This window comes from Amblyomma mixtum, chromosome 3 (assembly GCF_055824585.1).
Source record: "Amblyomma mixtum isolate Tamu chromosome 3, ASM5582458v1, whole genome shotgun sequence".
In the NCBI taxonomy this organism is placed as follows: Eukaryota; Metazoa; Arthropoda; class Arachnida; order Ixodida; family Ixodidae; genus Amblyomma; species Amblyomma mixtum.
Window position 1 is genome coordinate 86963079 of NC_143014.1, and position 21804 is coordinate 86984882.

The 21804-nt window shown below is 49.7% G+C and overlaps 1 protein-coding gene across 1 annotated transcript; it reads left to right on the forward strand.

The window, feature by feature from the left end:
• Window positions 1-3580: 3580 nt before the first annotated feature.
• LOC149350839 (uncharacterized) lies at window positions 3581-17437 on the forward strand. Its single transcript, XM_089575571.1, has 2 exons — window positions 3581-3800; window positions 10683-17437. The coding sequence occupies exons 1-2, from the start codon at window positions 3581-3583 to the stop codon at window positions 11174-11176; spliced, it is 714 nt and encodes a 237-aa protein (XP_089431697.1). The 3' UTR covers window positions 11177-17437.
• The last annotated feature ends 4367 nt before the right edge of the window (window positions 17438-21804 follow it).

Genomic DNA, 21804 nt, shown 5'->3' on the forward strand with positions numbered 1-21804 from the left:
TCTTTGCGCCAGCAGAGCCATTTTGTACTCATCTCTCCTTTCTGAAATGTTTTTGGTTTCCTCCCTCTCTTGGAGAAGTTAATGGAGGGAAGCAATAACTGGGGCCTTCATCTTCATATATAACGCGTAGATAGCACTGATCCGTTCCTTCTGACGTTTTTTTACAAAAGGCAATCGATACCGAGGGGGAGCGAGAAAGAAAGCAAAATGATTAATAACAAAGACAGTGGCGCTCCTTGATGCAGTCACCAAAAAATTGAAACAGCGGTTCGAACGAGGTACCACTTGGCAACACACGAGTTTTTGCGACGTACGGATTTTTCTCCTGTGCCTCACACAAAAAGTAGGTGACCCTTCACAATGTCGACGTTTGACGCATGTGGAAGGAAAGAAAATACTACGAAACACTAGCGGCTACTGTATAGATTTGAGGGAAGAGGACTGACACTAACCCCACCATCACGAGGCTAGCTGGAATCATCCCACAAGCCAGTATAGGGCATTCAAAAATCCCCAGCTTCAGACCGAGAGCATAAGGTAGCGGGTAAATATGGGTAAGGAAACAGCGGGGGCGAGGCTAACAACTTCCACATACTAAGGGGAATGCTGGGCAGTGGGCCGAGAACGCGTCGTAAGCATTCCCAAGCATCCGACCAAAGGTCACCGGGAGGAGTATTGCGGCTGCGCTTGTCCGAATGGTGAGCTTCAGCGATAGTCGCCCTTGGTATTTCACCGTGAAACCGGCTTGACGACGCACTGTAGCTCTCGTTTACTCCCAGTATCATTGCTTCCCACACCCTCAGTGGACCCTTGGCCATGACGACGATAGTCGATAGGTGGCGGTCGCATCGTTTAAAGACTGCTAATTACATCTACGCCCCCACCCTCATAACGCGTTGTTTGCCTCTAACCAGCATGTCCACGCAAGCTACAGCTATGTGACGAGGTAAAAGTTTCACGCGGCAGATTCACGCTGGAAAGGACAAACAGAATGTACATCAAGAAGTAGATGGGCTACCGCGCTGCGTTGCAGACGCTTGCGGAGCCTATATTCCACATAGACGTCGCCAAAACCTGGTGAAGGCAGCGCTTGGGCGACGAACCCCGCGGTTTTTCTTGCCGCTTTCTTCAGACCTCCCTCTAGCCAGCCACATTTTTTAGTGGTTGTTGCTTCTCAGCAACGTCTGCCCGCTGGGCCTCCATTCTTCTTCCGAGCGCTGTACCCCGAACCCACCTCGGCCATAAATTACGGCCAACGCGGTGACGTTTTGGGGAGGCGCTGATCCACTCGGGTAACAACACCACCGCGCAGGTAGTCGCAAGGTAGGGGAGGCTCGCACGATGCGCGCGCGAGATGGGCGGCGGTGGGTGGAGCGAAGTGGCTCTCACCGCGCGCTCCCGACCGCACGGACAGACATAGGCCGGCTCCTGTACATCATGAATGGCAGCGCCTTGACCTCACTCGTAGGAGCGCTTTTCGCCACTTGGTATCGATCATTTGCGCCCGTCAACGAACTGTGGTATCCGACTATGCAATTTTAATAGTCTGCTTTTTCCAGCTAGCCGAACTTATTCGACATGAATTCTTTGCTTGTTTAATATTAGTAGGTAAGGAAAACTGTTCGCGCCATCGCTTGTGATAGCAAGCGCATCCTCTTTTTCCTGTGCCTTATTGTTATGTTATTATAATATTTTGACCAACATAAAGCGCTGTATCAGCCTGTCAGTATCACAGTGGAACCTTGTCAACTGTTTTCGATTGCCGAAGTCGGACTGCGGACTGAGCTTTAGACAAGTGGGTAACAATGCCGTCAGGAGTAAGTCCCTTTTATCGACTTGATCTCGCCTCTGTAACGCGAGTGCGGTGGTTCCTTAAGGTTAACAAGATACATTTTGTAACTGTTCTCGTTTGCTTTCGAACGTCTCTATGCCCTGTTCTTTCTTAGGACCCGTTGTCCGCAATCCCAGCGGACACCTTCGGTCATGTCGCGACAGCCGCACCGGGGCGCGCACGGCGAGGGTAATCTGGAGATCGGGAATGCGACGGCAGCGCCGCCGCCGCCACTGGCGCTACATTCCGGCCGCACACCTGCCCCGGCGAAAGTCGTCGGCTGTCCTCGGGCAGATTTGTGCCCCGGCGCAGGCCCGGCGTCGTTATCTGGGAGCCCGACACGACAGCGAGCAGCGACAGGAGCGACGACGCCGCCGGAGGGCGGCCCTTCGATCCGTCTTTTGTTTCTGCGGGGAGGCGAGTCCGAGGCGAGGAATACCGCCGAGGCATCACTCATCCGGCCGACGGACACGCGCGGCCCTCCGGGGCCGATGGAATGCCGTTTGCGTGTTTGACAAGTAACTAATGGGAGGAGGGCAGGCCAAGTTTGTCCTTTGCCAAGCAAAAAGCGCCAAGCGCAGCGGCGAGGAGGGTTCGTCAGCGCGCCGCGCGGTGGTATATTTGTACGCAGCTCGTTGGAAAACGGGCGAGGGGGCCGCCGAGGGGTGGTCCATAAATCTCGCCGGTCCGAGAGCGCGACAAGAGTTCAGCGATCGAGCGTTGTCTCTCCGAGAGCCTGCCGGGGTCAGCCCAGCCGGTCGCCGAGGTCAGGGCCGTATCGCCTGCCACGGGACGGCCTGCCACGCCAATTAACAACCCGCTGAGGTAGCCAGCAGGAATTCTGCCGCTCGCCCGAGGTGTGCCGGATGGAGTCGCCTGTGCGTGGGCTCGCTCGACTTGCCCGCCGATGGATTGGCGCGCGCGGTCGTAATTGCGGAAAACGCCCGCTGCTGATCGATTCTCAACTGGTGCTGCCCAGCATGGGCACCAGACTCCTCTTAATTCCGAGGCTGCATGTGCAATACCGGCCGCCTGTCTCGCCGGCCCGGCACCGACGTGTCGCCTGTCTGCTCGCGCGCAACGAGAGCATGCTAAGCGAGGGCTCGCCCTGCTCTGCGCCTGACCTCACTCGCCCTCGCACTCTTCTACCGCTGTTAGCTGCTGCCTTGCGCCAGGCAATCGAAAAGATGGCTGCACAACCGAATGCACCAGAATGCGAGATTATTCGGTGCTCGGCATTTTCACTACGGCTCGCACACTTCTGATTGCGCCCGTACCATGTGCTTCCTGTCATGTGCGTAAGCGTAACGTCATTCTTCGCCTTGTTCTGCCTCCCACTTTTATCCCGTTCTTACCCTCCGCCTTTTCCGGGCAGCCAATCGACAGCCGTTGAGATGAACTTCCTTGCTTTTCCTTGCTTCATCTTTTTTCTTCTCTTTGCTTTGGTGACCGGAGAGTTAGATGCAAACGCGAAGAAAGCAGGGAAATAAATGCTACAGAAAGCCACCGTAAGCGAGGGCTATTTCGATAAGGATGTAAAAGATCTGAACCACCGCGATGCATCGTTGAAGCGTGATGCCCAACAAAGCCACTAGAGGGATGCAACACAAACGCTCGTGTTGCATCGTCCCTCTTCTCATGTAGTTGCGCTTCGGGCTTCTTCAGAGATGAATGCCACCCAGCTCGCACACCCTTCCATCCTATAGCACAGTCAGTGAGCTGTTTTGCAGACATTTTTGTCACTTGACCATGGTCGACCATGACGAGACGCGCGTCGTGGTCACGAACCAGCCAGGCGGAGCACACGAGGGGGGCGCCACTGTTCATGGGCGCCTCCCCCCGCTCAAGTGGCACGAGCTTCACCTGAGCCGGCTAAAGAGACGTCGGCGGCCGTGCGCCGTGCATGCTCTGAATACTAGTTTTCATTTCCTGGAAGACCAGGTGAGGGTGTCGGTGGCGGGCGCTTCAAGTGGGTCGTTGGCCGCATTCAACCACACTTCTTTACCCTCCTTCACGTGAACTTCTCAAGTGATCTCCGAAGACAAAAGAAGCCCGATAATGGAGCTCGCGCTTCCGCGGTGGCGCGCAGGGAAGGTGGCCTCGATGACGGAAGAGCTGCTGCTGCTGGCTGCGCCTCTTTTTCTCCGCTGCTGGCGCCCTGCTCGGCTTTCGCTGCTTGGCTCAGCGCCTTTTGCGCAGTTTTTTGTTTGACCCGCTCAAATTTATCTCTAAAGCTGCTTAACGATCTCAATTAACAAGTCAATGAAGTTTGGACGTCATTTACGGAGAGCAAATCTCCCGGTATGGCGATCTAATTTGCAGAAATTAATGATTTTTCTTGTGCATCTCAGCCACGACGCAGGTACGGAAACCTACGTCGTTTTTTAGAGGTATTTTCCTTTCTTTTTACCACTTTGACGCGCGTACTTGCAAGAGGTTTTAATTGCTTCCATCCGCGCGAAACAATAAAGAAAGGGTTCGACGTTTTGGGAGCAGGATAATTAGAGTTCTTTTTTTTTTGCCCTCTTTCTCTCTCTCTCTTTGGCCCTTTCTCTCAGGAGAAGATGAAAGAAGACAGAAATAAAAGAACCGAGAAAAGCGCTTTAATAAATGCTCTTTACAACTATACAACAGCGAAGTGCAGCATTCAATATGTAGCACGTTTCCACTCTGGTCGACCTTCAAATTTTTTTTTTGCTTTGTGTTTGCCTCGAAGATATCTTTTTTTTGAGCTACTTTGTGACGGCTTCTGCAAAGAGGGAATTTCAAAGCAGTCCCATGGATATTTTGCTCCAAATTTTATAGCTCTTATTTATTCAGCTCTTTGAGACACCAGCGTTTTTTTTTTAAACGGTATAGATGAAGTGGCTTCTACGTTGCATGCAAATGAGATATCACCGAACTTTTTATGACTTCCTTCTGATATGGAATCGCATGACAGCTGATGCAGTCTGCCTGTTCGCTCTGATACTGTACCAACAGAGTTCTCTAGTGGTTAGATAGATGTTCTATCTCTCTGTCTCTCAGCACCCCCCCCCCCCCCCCCCCCTTCCCCCGCACACACACACACACAGGCACGCGCGCGCGTTTGTGGAGGGTTGGTGGAGGGGGGGCGTCTGTGCGGTACCAAAACTTAGAAGTAATTTTTTTTTTCGCAAACAGCTTTTGGTTTGAAAAATACTTACTGGCATTCAGACCTCAAGCTCCCAGCGTCCCTTACTACCACCCCTCTTATGTAACTGTTCTTTAAAGTACCTCCATATATTTGATAAATAATCGTTGGTTTTCTAAGCGCAATGGTTGATCGCATTTTCTGCCGGTTGAAAACAGGCTAGGATACCACGGATTAAACAAAGACTCTAGCTCGCGCACCTGCGGATATACTATATGTGGCGACCTCTCTCTCTCTCTATTTTTTGTTCCTAGTCGGGGTAACTTTTTTCTCTCTCGCATCACGAGGCTGCCATCTCCCAGTTGTGCAGGTTAAAGTCTCATGCCAGCCTTACACGGCATCCCATCCGACCGCAGAGACGCTGGCAAGAGGGCGGCGACGCGGAAATCCCGATCGCGGCTCGCATTCCAATAGCGCCATCGGACACGATCGTTTGGCGTTCGTTCCTCCCGTGGTGGCGTACGCGCGCTGGCCGCATGCAGCTGCGGCGGCCAGCGACCGCGGCGTCCTCCGTTGCGGCCAGTGGCGCGTCAGCTGCCAGGGCTGTGCTCGCGTCAGTCTGCCTGAATTTAAATAACTACTTAGCTTACAGATAATTACAAACTGGGCAGAGGAGCAGCGCGCAGGATGACTGTCGGCCGGCTGCCAAAAATGCAGACGTCTTGCTTCGAGATGCCTTCGCGTGATGGATTATGACGCATCACTGGGCCACTGGAGATGCTCCGGCGAGAGATATCTGGACGCGTATAATGTGGAGCGTGCTTATTGCGGCGCCGCCTCTCGCCGACGACGGGCCGACCTTCACGCCCGCAGCAGGTGGACACGCTCGTGGGGCGTTGAAAGCGACGGGATGCCTCAATTTCACCTCCGGCCGCGGCGGCGCAATTAGCGGGGCTGGCTCATTTACATGGTAACGAATTTGGTCCGATCGCGTTCCCATATCCGCTTTCCGCGGCCGCCATCCATTCGGCGCCGCTGTCACTGGGTGTCCGCGGCGGCGAGCGAGGCGCGCCGCTCCGCCGCTGCTAAACAGGATGCTTCATTAGTTAACCCCGCGCATGGTGCGCGGGGGTAATTGATTGGGCCGGCTCCTTGGGACCGAAGGTGAGGCCGAAGTGATTAAGCGTCCCACCGCTCGCCGCGAACTCAACGCCGCCCAGCGGGCTTGCGCGTTATCCTCTCGGGCCGCTCCAGCACGTGTCTTCGGCTCCTTCGGCTGTTTGTCTTAATTACAGGACCTCGCACCAAGGGTCGCGCACCGATGGGTCGCGGTGCTTCCGCCGGAGTCGTGGCGCGTCCTCGGCGGCCGCACTGAGGCTGCACTCCGCGGGGCTCGACTGCGGCCGAGCTTCATTTTGGGCGTCGGCTGATTCGAAGACAAAGGCGAGCGGGGGCTAAATCGAGATGCCTCCGTAGCGGGCGTCTCGCGGCCGCTGCGTGAGGCGACAGCTGAAGGAAAAAAAAAGAAAGGCGCCCGAAATGGAAAGAAGTAAACACGGCGGCGGCGGCGGCGAAATAATCGCGGCGGCCGAGGCAGCAAAAGGCAAAGCAGCCAGCGACATTCCCGACGATCGGCATCGTTAAAGCAAATGCTTCGTTCACGACTTTCCAAGATTGCCACCGACCGTTCCATCATTTCGAGCTCATTACGCTCTCTATACGAAAGCGAAGAACGTAGAAGAAAATCCCTTGTCTCCGCCTTTTGTCCGTCCGCAGAGGACCGGTTTCAGACTTCACGGGATCCGCCGCCGCGCTGCCGGACGTCTTCTCCTGCTCGCCCTTTCCTGCCGCGCGCGATGCCTTTTGCGTGGTACCGCGTTTGCCGATTTGGCATGCCCCCGCCTTCGCGCGTATTTGCTGCTGCACGCCCGCTGAGGGTGCGTTCTTAATTCTGGCCTTTTCCCGCTTTCTCTTTTACGCCTTCGCCCTCTCCCCCAGGCACCGGTGTTTTCGCGTCACAGCCCTTTCATCCCCGTCTCTGGTTTGAGTGTCACTAGGTATCGAAGAGTTCAGTGCGTCGATGGAACGACATTACATGTTGCAATATGACCAGATGCGTTCGCGTGTTTCGAGATTGTTTAAGAATCAATAAAAGTTCACTCACTCACTCACTCACTCACTCACTCACTCACTCACTCACTCACTCACTCACTCACTCACTCACTCACTCACTCACTCACTCACTCACTCACTCACTCACTCACTCACTCACTCACTCACTCACTCACTCACTCACTCACTCACTCACTCACTCACTCACTCAATCAATCACTCACTCACTCACTCACTCACTCACTCACTCACTCACTCACTCACTCACTCACTCACTCACTCACTCACTCACTCACTCACTGTGAGTGTCTTAGCGACGCTCTAACATCTCGTGCTTCACTTGCGGTTAAAAAACGGAGAGCGAACGAATGCTGCTGACATAGTTGAATGAAATACGCCTGCCTTCTGAAGCTGTGGGCATGCTTCTAGAAAATAGGGATGATGACAGCTTGCATGGTCAGATTCGCAGCATGAGGACAGAGGAAAAGAGAATCCATAATCATCACAGCCACGCCTGGTAAAATGCAGAATATATAATAAATACTGAGTTCACACCTTTTCCTAAGGAACACCCAGAGAACATTTCAGTAATTTATAGGCAACAGGAGACACAGCCACGCGCTAAGTACTTTTAGGCAGCTCCTGCGCCTAATTGATTTGACGCCAAATCACGACGAAACTGTTAGCGCTTCTGGACTTTGCCACAACCCCAAAGTTCCGGTTCAGAATCGATGAAAGAAAAAGCACAGAACAAAACCGCGGTCGTCGCAGATGGAACGACGATGACGGCCAGTCTTCAAGCTCCATCTGCATAACAAAGCGAACCGAATGCTCACTGTCCAAATAACGCGAGGTCCGAAGAGTGCAGCGTCAGACGAGAAACCTGTGGGAGGAGAAGGATCGATCACGGCTAATTTTCATTACCTTCTGGGCCAATATTATCCGGTCCGTGATCGTTCGTTACGGAGGCGAATCGGCGGCCGCGTCGTTGGGGCCTGGCACAATAATAATGACAACGCAACGGGCACCATTTTTTCCTTGTTCGGTTCTGTTTTTCATCTTAATAGCTTACTCATAAGGCCGTAGGGATCATGTCTAATGGTTCAATGCGTACGTAATTGATTCTTCAACCGCAGCGAGGCTGCACTTAAGGAACGCTTTAATGGACGAAGGTTCCTGCCTTAAGCCATTATCTGTTCGTCAAATTGGCTAGTATCAAGTAAAAGTGGAAGGAAAGGAGATCTAATGTTGATGGGCGATTATTTTTCAGCCAGAATTACGAGAAGGGAAACGAAAATGTCTCTTTCGGGGCGTTTTCCGAGTTCAAGGAACCAGCTCCGTCAGTTAAGCATATACACAGCGGTGCAATATCTACGCAGTGTGCTATATGCAAAAGATATACTTATTGCGTGCCTAGAAACACTTTAGGCGCCCTAGTGAAGAAACGCCTGGTTGATGATGATGGTGATCAGTGGAGAAATGCGGTGGCATCAGCTGAGCTGCAGTGTCATAGAAAGCTGTGCAGTCACGTGTCACATGAAGTGTGACCGTGCATCATTCTACACTCTGATTTTGTCGCTTTTAAACGCTCGATTGTGTGGCCCCGTTGGTGTTGTCGACCAGATCATGAAGAGTGACCAGACCTCAACACTGAACTGTTTCAAGAAGAATCCAAAATCAAATAAGCTGCTAACTTAGTATACGCTAGCCGAAAGAGCGAGCTGCGGACCCCCCCCCCCCCCAAAAAAAAAAAAAAAAAGAAAAACGAACACCCCGTGCTAAGAAAATGGAAGAAAGAGGGGGAGGGAACGATCTGCGATCAGCTTCAGGAATTACAGTACGCAGTGGACCCAAGCATGCGACATGATTAGAAATTACTACCAAATAAAAACTTGGTAAGATAGTGCGTTTAGCCGGACATACGTGGTCTGGACGTGTCGAAAGCAATCTACACCTAAAAACGAAATATTCCTTGGTGAGGCTATGGCGATGATGACATTGCACACCAGTTATTTTGCGCACTGAGGGTGTGCACGAAGAACTAATGCCCTGCGCCTCCAACGCGAGTTCGGCCATTATAGCTACGTTTGAACTCGAGCCGCCGTTTGCGTCGCATACAGTGCGACAAAGTAAGCCGTAATAAAGCAACTCAACATTTTCAGGCACTCGCCCAGTGCGACAACGCGCGCCGGTGATAAGTCTTGTTGGTAGCTTATTTCCGCCGACACTCTGAGCGTGGCATGCCGTCAGCGTTCCTGCCAGCCCGACACCGCTGCGAATGCGACGGCCCCCGAGAAAGCCGCGGTACGAACAGGCGGAATGCATAAGCTTCCTGTCGTGTCACGCGGACTGGAAGAGGGTGCTCTGAAAGTGCGCGAAGTTTCTCTGCAGCATTGCCCGATCTGCTTCCATTTTTGTTTCGACCAGCTATTCGCCGGCCGGACGGCGGCCCCATGCGAATGGGCGTCCGAAGAAAAGGAGCAAAAACGACCGTCGGCCTGCCGGCCGGCGTTTGTTTGCGCCAACTAAGCGCCGGTCTTCTCGTTTTCTTTAAATCAACGAGCTGCCCGGTGTGCCACCTCGGAAATGCAGAGGCGGAGGGAGCGCGACAGACGGCGCAGCGACAGTGGCGGTCCTCGCGGCGCGTCACCGCCAAAATAAAGAAGGGCAGCAAAAGAAGGAGCCCAGGAGATGGCGGAGGGAAAGAAATGAAACGAGCCGGGCGGCGGTGTGGGGGTTCGCAAGGATGAAACCACCGGCACATTTGTCATGTTCGTGTGACTGTCATATCAGAGAAGGGAGCCTGGTAGACAGGGACAGCGGGACGCAAAGCAGCCGGGGCTCTTCGCGGCCGCTTCGGCGGGGAGTTGGACGCACGACGTTCTGTCGTTTGGCTGGGGCGCATGATCTTCTCGGTCCAGTCCCTCCGCCGAGTAAGGCCCCCCTCTCACCTGGGAGGCCCGTGTCAAGTGCTTGACACGTTCAGCCCGACCGACGTTGTTGTGGCCAGACAGTGGCGTCTGAACGCGATCGGTTTCTCCCTTTTACGTTGCGTGCGATCTCACGCCAGCGGTCCTTGACTGCTGAGAGGGTGCGCGCCAGAGCTTACCCGGTGTGTCACCGACGCCGGCCGTCACCAGCGTTGCGAGTCGCTAATACATGCTGCTGTTACAGATAGCTCTGCTCCCATGCCTCGCCGCGCAACTATGCCTGACATGCTTGCCTGTGCATCGCAGCCTTCCTGGTATACTTGCGGACTCGTAATGTGTCGTATGCATGGACCGAGCCCGATGTGAATCCCTCCTCGCCCCTACTCCCTGTTTCATGCAAAAAACATTTGCCACATAGAGCTGTAATGTTCTTGAGCTACAGAAGCCCCTACTGACTGGTAGGGCGCACTGAAAAAAAAAATCATAAAACAAAGAAAGAGACCTAATCAGAAGCACAAGTCGGTCGTATTAATAGTTCCTTAAGGAAGGACAGCCCCGTCAAGTGGCGATCGTGCGCCCAGGTTTTTGCTTCTTACTGCAGTAAACTTTGCCCGATCGAGGTTGTTCACATGGTGCAGAAAAGAAATGACCCTTCAGAGCTTTTCTCGGTGTGACGCCTGCCTCTCCTCGTTCGCAGCAGCCAACAGCGCGGCGGCGCCCTTCTACGAGGCGGGCGGCGTGTACGGGGGCACGCCGCTGTCGCTGCTGGCGCTGCCGGCGTCGTGCGTGCCGGACGTGAGTGCCAAGGCAGCCCTGCCGGCGGCCGCCGTGGCGCGCGTCTCCCCGGAGCCCGGCCCGGGGTCCCGCGACGAGCTGCGGCGGCTCGTGTCCGAGCCGGACCTGCTGCTTGCCTCCGAGGTGGACGTGGACGTGGGCTTCGTCTGCAAGAAGTGCCAGCTCGTGTTCCCCGCCGAGCCGCTGGTGGTGGCGCACCAGCGCGCCGCCTGCTTCGCGGCGGGCAAGCCGCCCAACGTGGGCGCCGACTTCAAGCCTTTCCTCAGACTGGTGCAGCGCGCGTGGGAGTGCCGCCGCTGCCGCGACCGGCTCCACACGGCGCGCGAGTTCAAGTTCCACTGCGACACCGAGCGCCACTGCGGCAAGAGCCCCAGCAAAGAGGCTGGCCACAACTAGCAGCGCCTGCGAGGCGCTCGGGTCTGCTGACACGTAGAGGTGTCGCCCATTCGTCTGTTCCCCTCTACAAAGTAATGCGCTAGTCGCTCTAGGCCTCCGTGTGTTGTCAACGATGACCCTCGTCCCTTTGTGTTCGTTCGAGGAAGAGGCTGCCACGTAGAACGTATCCCGAAGTTGTACAAAACGCGTATCCAGAAGAAAGACGAGTTGCTCTCCTGGCTGTAAACGGGTAACGTCGTTTTATTCCTTGCTATTTATTTGCGAAAAATTGCTTTCAGGGCGTTCTTGCTTTGTCTCGGGGCGATGTACGCGAAATAGACATCGCTCTGTTCTCCAGTGTCGTGCGTTGCTCGTCAAAATTAGCCTGTGAAAAACCCAAGTGCGGCGGCACTCGTGCGAGTGAATGTGTCTTTCTGTGTGCATACGCGAGTGACCCTCGAGCGGTGGTGTGTCGCAGGAAACGTACTGTCGTGTCGGTTACGTTTTCGGGCCGGCGCCCTCTGGCGCTATCCACGGCAACTAACGAGAGGCTGCCTTCCCGCGCGTTCTCGTTCGTGCGCATGCCAGTGTATGTTGGTCGCGGAGCAACACTTGCCGACTACCTCCAAGTATCGTGTGTTCGTGCGTGCATGTGCCCTTGCTGATACCGTGTGTGTTGAGTAGCGGCAACTAATTTGTTAGACCGAAGGCCGGCGCGTGGAATCACGGGAACTATTTGTCCTGTTTCTTTCCTTGCTGACTTCTAATGGCAACTTTTCGCCTTTGTTCTTTCCTTGCTGGCGTGTTTTGCCCCCGGAAGGGCTCCCGCGTTTTTAGGTGTGTACAAAGCCACGGTGATATGTTGAATCAAGTGTTGGTTCGAAACTTTTGCAATAACTTTTTCGCGACGAGTAGTTGCTAGAAACAGCTCGGCCCGCCCTGTTAGCGGGTCCGAGCAGTTAGCGGCCCTGCTCGCTGAAGGCGCGGCGCGCTCTGCGCTCGGGTCGGAAGCGGCCGGACGCTCGTACATGGTTCCTATCTATTGCGAAATGCACTGTTACGTGTGAGCAGCATTTCCAAAGAAGAAAGCAAAATCACTGGTCAAGAGGCCAGGTTCTCGGAGTGCTTACAAGCATTGCCCTCTTCGCCATAACCACAGATGGACCTCGGCGCTGAAGGACGCCGAGGGAATTTATTTCAAACGCCTGATATTCCTGAGAACTCATTCGTTCGCGTTCTGCTCCTGGGCGGCTGCTCTTTCCCTAGCTTAAATTTTTTATGTTAACAGAGTAAGCCATTTATAACTGCAGTTACACCGAAAGCGAGTTTTCTCTGCAAATTACTTGAGCTGAAGCATATGCTGATTCTGAATAGTACCAAGTCCATAAGAACACCGTTACGGTCCACAGGCCCCATGCCATCATCGTTAGGACGCGAATATTGGCTAACCGGAAAAATGCAGGGAGCTCGCGAAAGCCTGTTTACTGCAGCATCGGCTGCATCTATACCTGCTCGAAGAGGGAATAGCTAGTAAATCCGAGAACCTCCCTTGAGGTCGGCAGACAAACAAGCAAAAGCAAAATATATAGTATATATAAATATATATAAAGCACATTCATTGTGCTGACGACAGTTCCTAACTCAAAACAAAAGAAGCATACTGCGTTTTGTATGTCCACATATTGTGATTATGTTTGAAGCGAGCAGAGGTGTGATTCTCCTGTTGTTGCCGAAAAGGATGGACCTGTTTATACGTGCCGCGTTGCATCCTGGGACAAGCTAAAGAAAGGACACACTCGAGGTTTCCCAGTTTTTTGTAGACGCACAGCAAGAGCGCGAGGAAACCCCTGCACCACGATGACGTCCCAGCGAAGGCCTCGTCCTTGCATCCCTTCCCGCGTGTGCGGCAAACCCGAGCAGCCCCAGCGCTGACGTGGCGCGGCTACGTCGGCAGCCGAGCGAACTGCTCGCCGCGCAGCGCACTGCCATGCCCGACACTCACCGGCGCTTTCAGTTGCGGTGTTGCGCGATTCGCTATACTCAGTTGGGGCTCCCGAGATCTGTTCAGCTTGCTCGGACTGCAGCTCGCGTCGTTGGCGTTTTGTTCCCTGTCCATCGAAGAAACAGTTGCGAGGTATTGTGCTGTTATATACACACGTAAAAGTTCCTAGGTGGTCGTCGAAACCCCCTCCCCGAGTCTTCGCCGGCGCTTGCCAACGTTTTGTTCTTCCACACACTGAAACACACACGTCAAGAGACCTGTACATACCATAGTCTTGCCGATCATGTCTGGGTGATGTCTGAATGAGGCAGTCTGTGTGAACGCTAGACAGCGTGATTGTCATGTAAGTGGAGCATGCTTCTTTCTCCCCCCACTACGAGCAAGGACGCAACAGATGGAAAGGAAAATATTGGATGAAAGGGGAATCGGCGGAAGTCCATGAAGAAGTAAACCTTTGTTCTGGGCTTAAGATCCTCAAGTGTAGGTTCGGTTATTTATTTTTCCAAGTGCCCCTCACGAAACCTTGCACGAAGTGGCTCACAACGCCACAGATGAATTTCAAACTAAGTAAACGGATTTCCTTGCTGAGTTACTTTTCATTAAAAGCTCGCTTCCGTACAGCATTATGAAAGATGCAAGCGTGTGGCTACGCTACGGGCATATTCGTAGGGTTTTCATGTAGCCTAAACTGGTTTGCTTGAAATTCCTGTTTCTTTGTATTTGTTTTGGCTACTCACATAGGTCAGCTTTAGTAAAGGAACACGGTGTTAACGAAACCCTGATTGTGAAACCCTGATGCATTTTGACTGCATTCAGTATTTTCGTACTGGAACCAAACTGCTACTATCTTTTTTCTCCTTGCCTACTTATGGGAAATATGTTCATCTTATGAAATGTGTGGCAATGCTACGGAGTTAGTCGATAGAGCCGCTAATGAAATCGGGATGAAATGGTGAAACTCACGCTTCCTAAGCCAATGTGTATTACTACCCGCCCGCAAGAGGCTAAAGTATTTTGCCTTACAGGATAACAGACAGCTCAGCCTGACCTACATGCATCGACAGCTTCCCGCAAAATAAACTGGCACTGCAGAATGTTAGCTAATGTTTCACCAAAGCATTAATAATTGCTTGAGAACGAAGTGAAGGTGGAAAGCAATGACAAATTATAACCGCGCCTGGTATTATCAATATGCATTTACATTGTACACAAGTCATTGCCCACATGAGTACTACGCAAAAGTCGAAATTGCCATGAGAGTACAACGTACCTGTGATTTTTTTTGTATAGCGTTATGGTAAAGGTGTGTGTCAATTTTAGTGCACTCTTCAGGTACGTGCACGCGTGGAGTGACACTTACAATGATATTGTGTCAGAAACACGTGTATTCATAGCTTATTCTAAAGCACGGAGATTATTTCACCGGAAAAATTTCAGAAACAATATTTGAACGTTTCAACATTCCTATCCATTGCTGAGTAGACATTCAGTTCGGTAACACTGTATTCGCTGGTGTAGTATCCCTTGAATTTAGCGAGAAAAACTATTCGAGAGTTGATATTTTATTTTCCAGATATTTTTACCAGGTGTTACCCTTGAATAAGTGATGCGTAGAAGACTCCGCCTTACGTCGAACCAACTCTTATGTGAGACCTATCTGACTCGCAAGGTCGCATTTAAAAAACACAGAAAACGAAATAAACAGTGAAATGAAGGTGCGTAGGGGGTTAAAGAAAGTAGGCCTGCTCACGTACTCCAAAAGTTGTCTTCGAAATTCACACTCGAATCTCTCCTTCGAGAGTCTCATTTGAGCCACTGGTCGTTTTCGGCAAGAAACGCCGTTCAGCCTTACCTATGCTGGGCCGCAGTGTGTGTATTCAACAGGTGCAGCATTGTCGTGATACGTACAGCGTGGAGTATGTGCTTGTAGTGCATGTTGTTGTTCATGAATGACAGCCTCACTCAAGGGTGTGAAGGTACCAGAAACAACTATACAGTCCAAATACAACGTCTACCTCTTTGGTGTTTCAGTTAGTGGGTCGAATATAGAAATTCCTCTGTGTGCAGGCAGGCGGAAGCTTTCCCACGGCATGTGAAATTCACAAGAACTACACACAACAAATGTATTTCCTTCACCAATGAAGGAAAAAAAAAAGGAAAGTCGTTTTATGTGTGAAACTGCTGTGCCGTTGAGTGGATGGCCAAAAGCGAATTCTCTCGCAAAAGAATGGAATTTGTACTGCCGAGATTGGGACGCCTTCGCCGTGCTAAGCTATTCACGCGCCTGCAGAAAGGACACTTCAGGGAAGTTTGCATTGATTGCTTAGCTGCCGAGTAGCTTGCCGCATTATATTTTCTTGATACACAGGCATACACAGCTAAAGAAACACGATCGCGGCCTCGGTGCGCCCTTTTGCGCGCGTGTGACGTACGGGTTCAGGCGGAAGTCGCAGACGCAAGCCGGTGAAAATGAAGACAGATTTCGGACCTCGCGCGTGGGCTTGGCGCGCGCTTCATGACCGACGAATACCTCAGGCACACGGGTCAACAGATACGCGCGATGCCGTCACACACAGACACCCTCATTCACGCCTACTTCATCCACACACCGCCATTCAACAGCCACCTAATATAAGTCTTTTCGGAGACATTTTAAGACGAACACTGTAGGTGTTTTTATCCAAGACAACCTGTGAAGAGACCAAGGATGCACGCCAAGGTGTACATACGGCCGTCAGGATTTGCAGGCGCCTAAACGTGGAAGCAACAGGTCTGAACCAACTTATATACGTATTAAGCCTGACTTAACGCAGCGTTAAGTCAGGGTTTGCATCCGGTTTCTATCGAACCCCAGTTCCCGTCTCCCATCGTATATCTTCGTTTCTTTCTTGCAGTAGCACATTGTCGAGCTAGTTGGAACAGGTATGGTGTCTTCGTTTTAGGTTGCAAGTGTCCTTTGTTTGGGCTGCGGATCAAGCGGTGCGCGAGCAGTTAACTAACAGAAGAAACAGCCACCCTAAGGCCGCATTGATTTGATTTCCGAATAGGTAACCGTCGGGCCTGCGCCTGAAACCTCCGCCCGTTCTGTGGGTTTGTCAGCCCTGAACGCCAAGCAAGTTTCTACTACCTCAAACCCAAGTAAAGAAATAGTATCTCGAAGTTCCTATGTGCATGTATATGCACTAAAACATGTATGTACATGTGTCGCGTATATATGTATACATACGTATATGTATATACAGAAGCATATAGTATAAGGTGTAGGATGATGTCGACCTCAACATTTTATTTTCTTTTTCCTCAAAGACAGTTTACGATGCCTCAGTCTTTTGAGGAGAGGAGGCGAAGACGTTGCGTATCGTCAGACTTGCATTGATCTTAACCACCACTCGGGAGTTTTCTTTCGTTAGTCTCATAAAAGTGCGCCCAGAACGCACCTTTGACGTTGATTATATTGTCAAAACGTCTGATTGAACCGCGGGTGCTTGAATACTGCCCGTTGCCTACATGTTACGTTTTGAGTGGCGTTGTGTCCCACTTTTTTTTACATATATATATATCTTGATCATCACAGTGTTTGTTGTAAATAGTCCTCAAACTTTTTTTGTGGTGAGCTGATTACACTATAGTGTGTCCAATATTGGAAGGAGAACCACAGCCACACACCAACTAACTACAGCCAGCAGCTGATACTCGTTCTGCTGTGAGCCCGTGAATCAGGAGAAAAAAAATAGACAAGGAAGCGTTGTGCAAACGTTTCTCGAGGAGTTCAAGGACTTCACAACTTTAGTCCCGGTCCTGATTGTTGATTTCTGTTGTGTATCCATGTTGTTTGTTATGTAATATATGCCCTACCCTTGCTCGAATGTTTCTCAGTTCTTGATCGAATAGTGTTTCACCCTGAAGCGTTCATATGCACCTCAATTGTTTCAGTTACCATAAGAAACGAGTGGTTCGAACCGTGTGGATTATGGTATACAAAATTTTGTTCCAAGCTACACATTTCAACGTCATCATTTTGTAGTGAAAAAAGGAATTTTCAGGTTAAAGTATTGGTCACGCTCTGCTCCCGTTTTATTCTTGAAAAGGTTGCCAATGGTTTTTCTGGGATACGTAACCACTGCAGGTCTATTTTTGGTATGTCACGTAGAGGACGTAATAACGATGACAATAATGTCAATAATAACTACTGCGATGCTGAGGATGGTGAAAGGGTTCTAGGTTTTTACATCACAGCTCATGTAGTTGGCTTGAAGTTCTGGAATAAACTGTCTTATGTGAGAAAACTACTGTGTCTGTGTCTTACTACTTGAAAGAGAATCTTTTCTTTTCATTGTGCTGCCTCTTAGTTGAGAATATGCCGTACAAGTGATGAATCCAAGAAATGTATGGCGACTTACTTCATTTTGCCGATATGCACTGCACATGAAAACTGAACACACGTGAACAACTGAAGAGTAAGGTAAGAGGAAAATTCAAGAGTCAGTCATGATGTGGAGCCAAGTATACAACAGACTACCTGACAAGACAAATTCGGAGATAACAATCACTTAAACTGAAGATACTGTCCAGCGTTTATTTTCATTAATCATGCCAGAACATGCTCGAGTCCGCGTTGTGAAAGCCATAAATCTAAAAGGACAGGATGCGCACAGATTACGTTTATTTCGTGTGCATTCCACGCACCGCAAGGCCAAGCAGAAAGCGTAACAAACATGGCGATGTTTTAAGAGGATGCAGTGCCTGCATTGCGCAAATTATTTACAAGCTGCAATGCTAATTGCTTTCATAAAAGCCACTTCACTTTCGCATCATCACTCGCGCAGATATTCGGTGGCATGAATGGGGATTTAAAACGTAAACTTAGCGGTTTATTTATTTAAATATAGGACATTACCGAATAAGACTCATTTGATAGTTTTTTTCTGAATCTGTTCCCACCAGTTTAAACACACGCGGACTAGCGCTTCACTAATGTCAAAATTTATGTCATAAAGTACCGCCTTCAGAAAACGCCACCTTCAAATACTGACATCCTGTGCGCTGAGTTACTTGCAATCATGAGATTGTTTTAAAATGTGAGGTCTCCCGTTATTCAAGAATACTCTAAGCCAGCACTAAATAATGCTCGTGTTTTCTGATTGCCTTTTGACCGGTGAGCAATAGTTTAATCATCTCGAATAAAAGCTGAGTTGTTCCATGTTTTTCTTTTCTGGCGTGGGCCTCTAGGGGGTTAGCCACCTTGAACGCCGCGCGTTGCGCTTCACCCCATATCCTGCGCACCGTCTATGCCTATTCATGCAACTCGAAGGGTCTGCGTGGCTTGACATGCCAGCCCGATGAGAATCATAGTATCATAGTATCGCCACAGCAAGCATCCAACGTGACCAGCTATGCGAGGAATTCAAGAGGAACACAACCCACTACAATGGTTACCCTGTTTCTGCGTACTCAGGTTACAAGCCACTGTATCTTCATCAAAAAGGTAGGAGGAAATATTTGAATATTTGGATGAAATATTATTACATTGCCGGTAGTGATGAAAACTAGGAAGTAAAACGCTTTCAGGAGCAAACAAATTCCATTCAGGAATTTGTTTGCTCGTCAATGCGAGTACAAAAATTATTACTTTTTTTCCCAAGTGAAATGCGGGCATTACAAAAACGAGCCAGAGTACATGAATACATGAATACATGAACTACTGGACTATGGGGAATTCCATGGCCATATTTTTCTGAACAGGCTATGTAGCCAATTGCGGCGGAGATTTTGCGTACCAAACCAACGTTATGCAAGTAGGTTTTCAGGCATATTAAACAAACAACGGAGCCTCTAATGAGATAAGCTAAAAACAATTTTAATAAATATAGTGTGCGAAGTTATAGAGACACTCAGCGCCACACCTTCACCTGCGCATAGAATAGACTATTATCAGCTCTGCACCGACACTGCCAGTCAGCACGTTCTTGGTAAAAAAGATATCTATGGCCTCCAGCATATAGAGGGAGACTCCCGTAAACAACGCACTTATTCTGGTCGCCGTAGTTCGCCATAAATTTAAAAATAATGTTCAAAACAATCGCAACATTACAGACCCATTTGAGGACAGTCGAAGAGTAAGCAGTTTTTCTTTGTGCTTTCAAATTGGACACAACCAAGTGGGCGTTTTGTGTATGTTCTTTGGACAAAATATCAGAACCGAGGGCTATAGCAGTTTAAAGCATTCATTACTTCTGCTTGAAAAAAAAAAAAAAATCTGAATCTTTTGCAACCTTGCAAATCAGATGAACCGACATCCCTATTCTTACGTGCCAAGTTCCTAAGAAGCCGGCGAGGACGGTGGTACCCTCAGGTTGCCGAGGAAGTTCAGCCACTTGGTCATGTACGCAGGGAAACTGTAGCGTCCATCTGAACATAAAATCAAGCGTCGCCTAAGCGTCATAAACCAGGGAAGTTTGGTGTTCCTTAAAGCCCAAAGCAGCTGCTCTGCAACGCTTCCCACCCTCATCTCGAAATTTCTAGCATGCTCTGTGTAACACAGTCCAGCGCCAGCACGACCCAGTGTGGCGCAACGCACTCGCTTCCATTGTTTGATTCAGCACCACAGCTTGCTGCGTTACGCCCTAAAAACAATGAACGCCACAAACACCTGTAATCGCTCCACGTACATCTTTAGTAAAAAAAAAAAAGCAGTAATTATGCGAACTACGTGCATCTATAGTTAAAAAAAGGAGTGATCATGCGAACCACGTGCACGATTTTTTTTTCCTTTCAGTAAAAGTGATCATTTCGGTGTTATTTCAGAGCAAAGGTTTCTTTTCTTTTAGGTGAATATTAATTTCCGTGGAAGAATTGCAGTATATTTTCGGTGATACATGTGGCATCCTTCTGCACTCAAAAGTCCCGCGTAGTTTATCATGGGTGGTTTATGTGCAAGAGCAGTTTATGTACGAGCAGTTAACGCACAAATGGGTGTGTTCAAAGTGTGGTTGCTGTATGAAATACTGTTGCCGAACAAACAAACAAACAAACAAACAAACAAACAAACAAACAAACAAACAAACAAACAAACAAACAAACAAACAAATAAACAAACAAACAAACAAACAAACAAACAAAACAGTGTTTGGGCTGTAGAACAAAACCTTACATTGAAGTTTATTTTTGAAAGATGCATTACCCGCCGCGGTGGCTAATGCATTTCAGGTGGTCGAAATTACAAGCACACTGGTTACAGGAAAACACAGCACAGATCATCGTAAAAGAAGATGCTTTGAGACTTGCAACGTTTTTTCCTAATGCAAATTTTATAACATAATGCAGAACACAAAAAGACGTGAAACTGACAAGAACATTTCCCCATATGACGTCCACACAAGTGGCCAGTCTGCACACGAAGCTAAAGTTCGTGACGTCACGACGGGCATCACAATCAAAGCGCAGTCAGCGAAAACAAGATCAATCAATTTTCCCGGTTGAAGAAAACAAAAAGAGAACAGCTTTCCTTACAGAACAAACACGGCGAAAGTGGCGAGGGGCCCAGCCATACACCAGTACTAGAGAAATTAAATGCCGAGGAGTTGACGTTAGAGTCTCTCTAAAACACGTACAACATTTTGTCTTGAATATGGTGCTATGGATCATATAAAAGCGTAGAACCCGTATGAAAGGGCATAGTGTATGTGACGCACAGTGCGACGCTTACGAGTTTGAGGGACGTCGGGCGAACGGAATTCTGACTGCCTGTTGCCGGGCTGCTTATTGAGACAGCACAGTGTCTGTGTCGCGGCAGAAGTCTGTAAAAACCACGTAACGAATCGTGTCTCTCTGATCACTCGGTAAAGTCAAGTTACCGTATTGTTCTTGTTGACGTCACTGACGTCACTGACGTCACTGACGTCACTAACAACAACAACGAATAATAGCAACACTTCTGTATGCTTTCATTGGTTTCAAAGACTGTTTCTTTCACAAAAGACTAGCGTGTTAACTACAAAGCGCAAATGGAGATGTGTCTGCTTTTTCATGGGGACTGGACATGAGAAACTGAACAGGGTGTTAGCTCTACTGCGGAAGTGTGATCTGAAGTTGAGAAAACAGCTAAAAAATGCCGTGTTGAATAAAAAGCTGCATTTCTTTTGACAGAGCTTGATTAAGATATAAGCGCGTCACCAGACCATTAGACATTATCGTATAAAGCCTGGCTGTGAAATAATCTACCTAACCAGTCCAAATAGCTACCCTTCTCAATTATATTCTTTGCCCGCCATGATTCGCCTATACTCCTTAATCACTTCTTCGTACTGTTGCGCCTTTACTCCCCCCCCCCCCCCCCCCCCCCCCCCCCCCCCCCCCCCCCCCCCCCCATCCTCGTTACGGGACCAAAAAAGCGTCTTCGCGAAAAAACGAAATCAATACTGCTAATTTTTGCAAAAAAAAAAAAAAGAGTATAAATGCTTATAATATACAATGCTGAACGCCATCTTCATTGAATTGATGTGTACCAAATATTCTCTAGACGGGAAAAGTCGAACGGCGGTATGATTACGCTAGGCGCAATCTGAAAAGTTCCTGCACTAGATTAACCAACATGTTTACCAGCAGCAAGTCACGATACTCTGAATGGATAAGCCAAGCCGTACCCTAA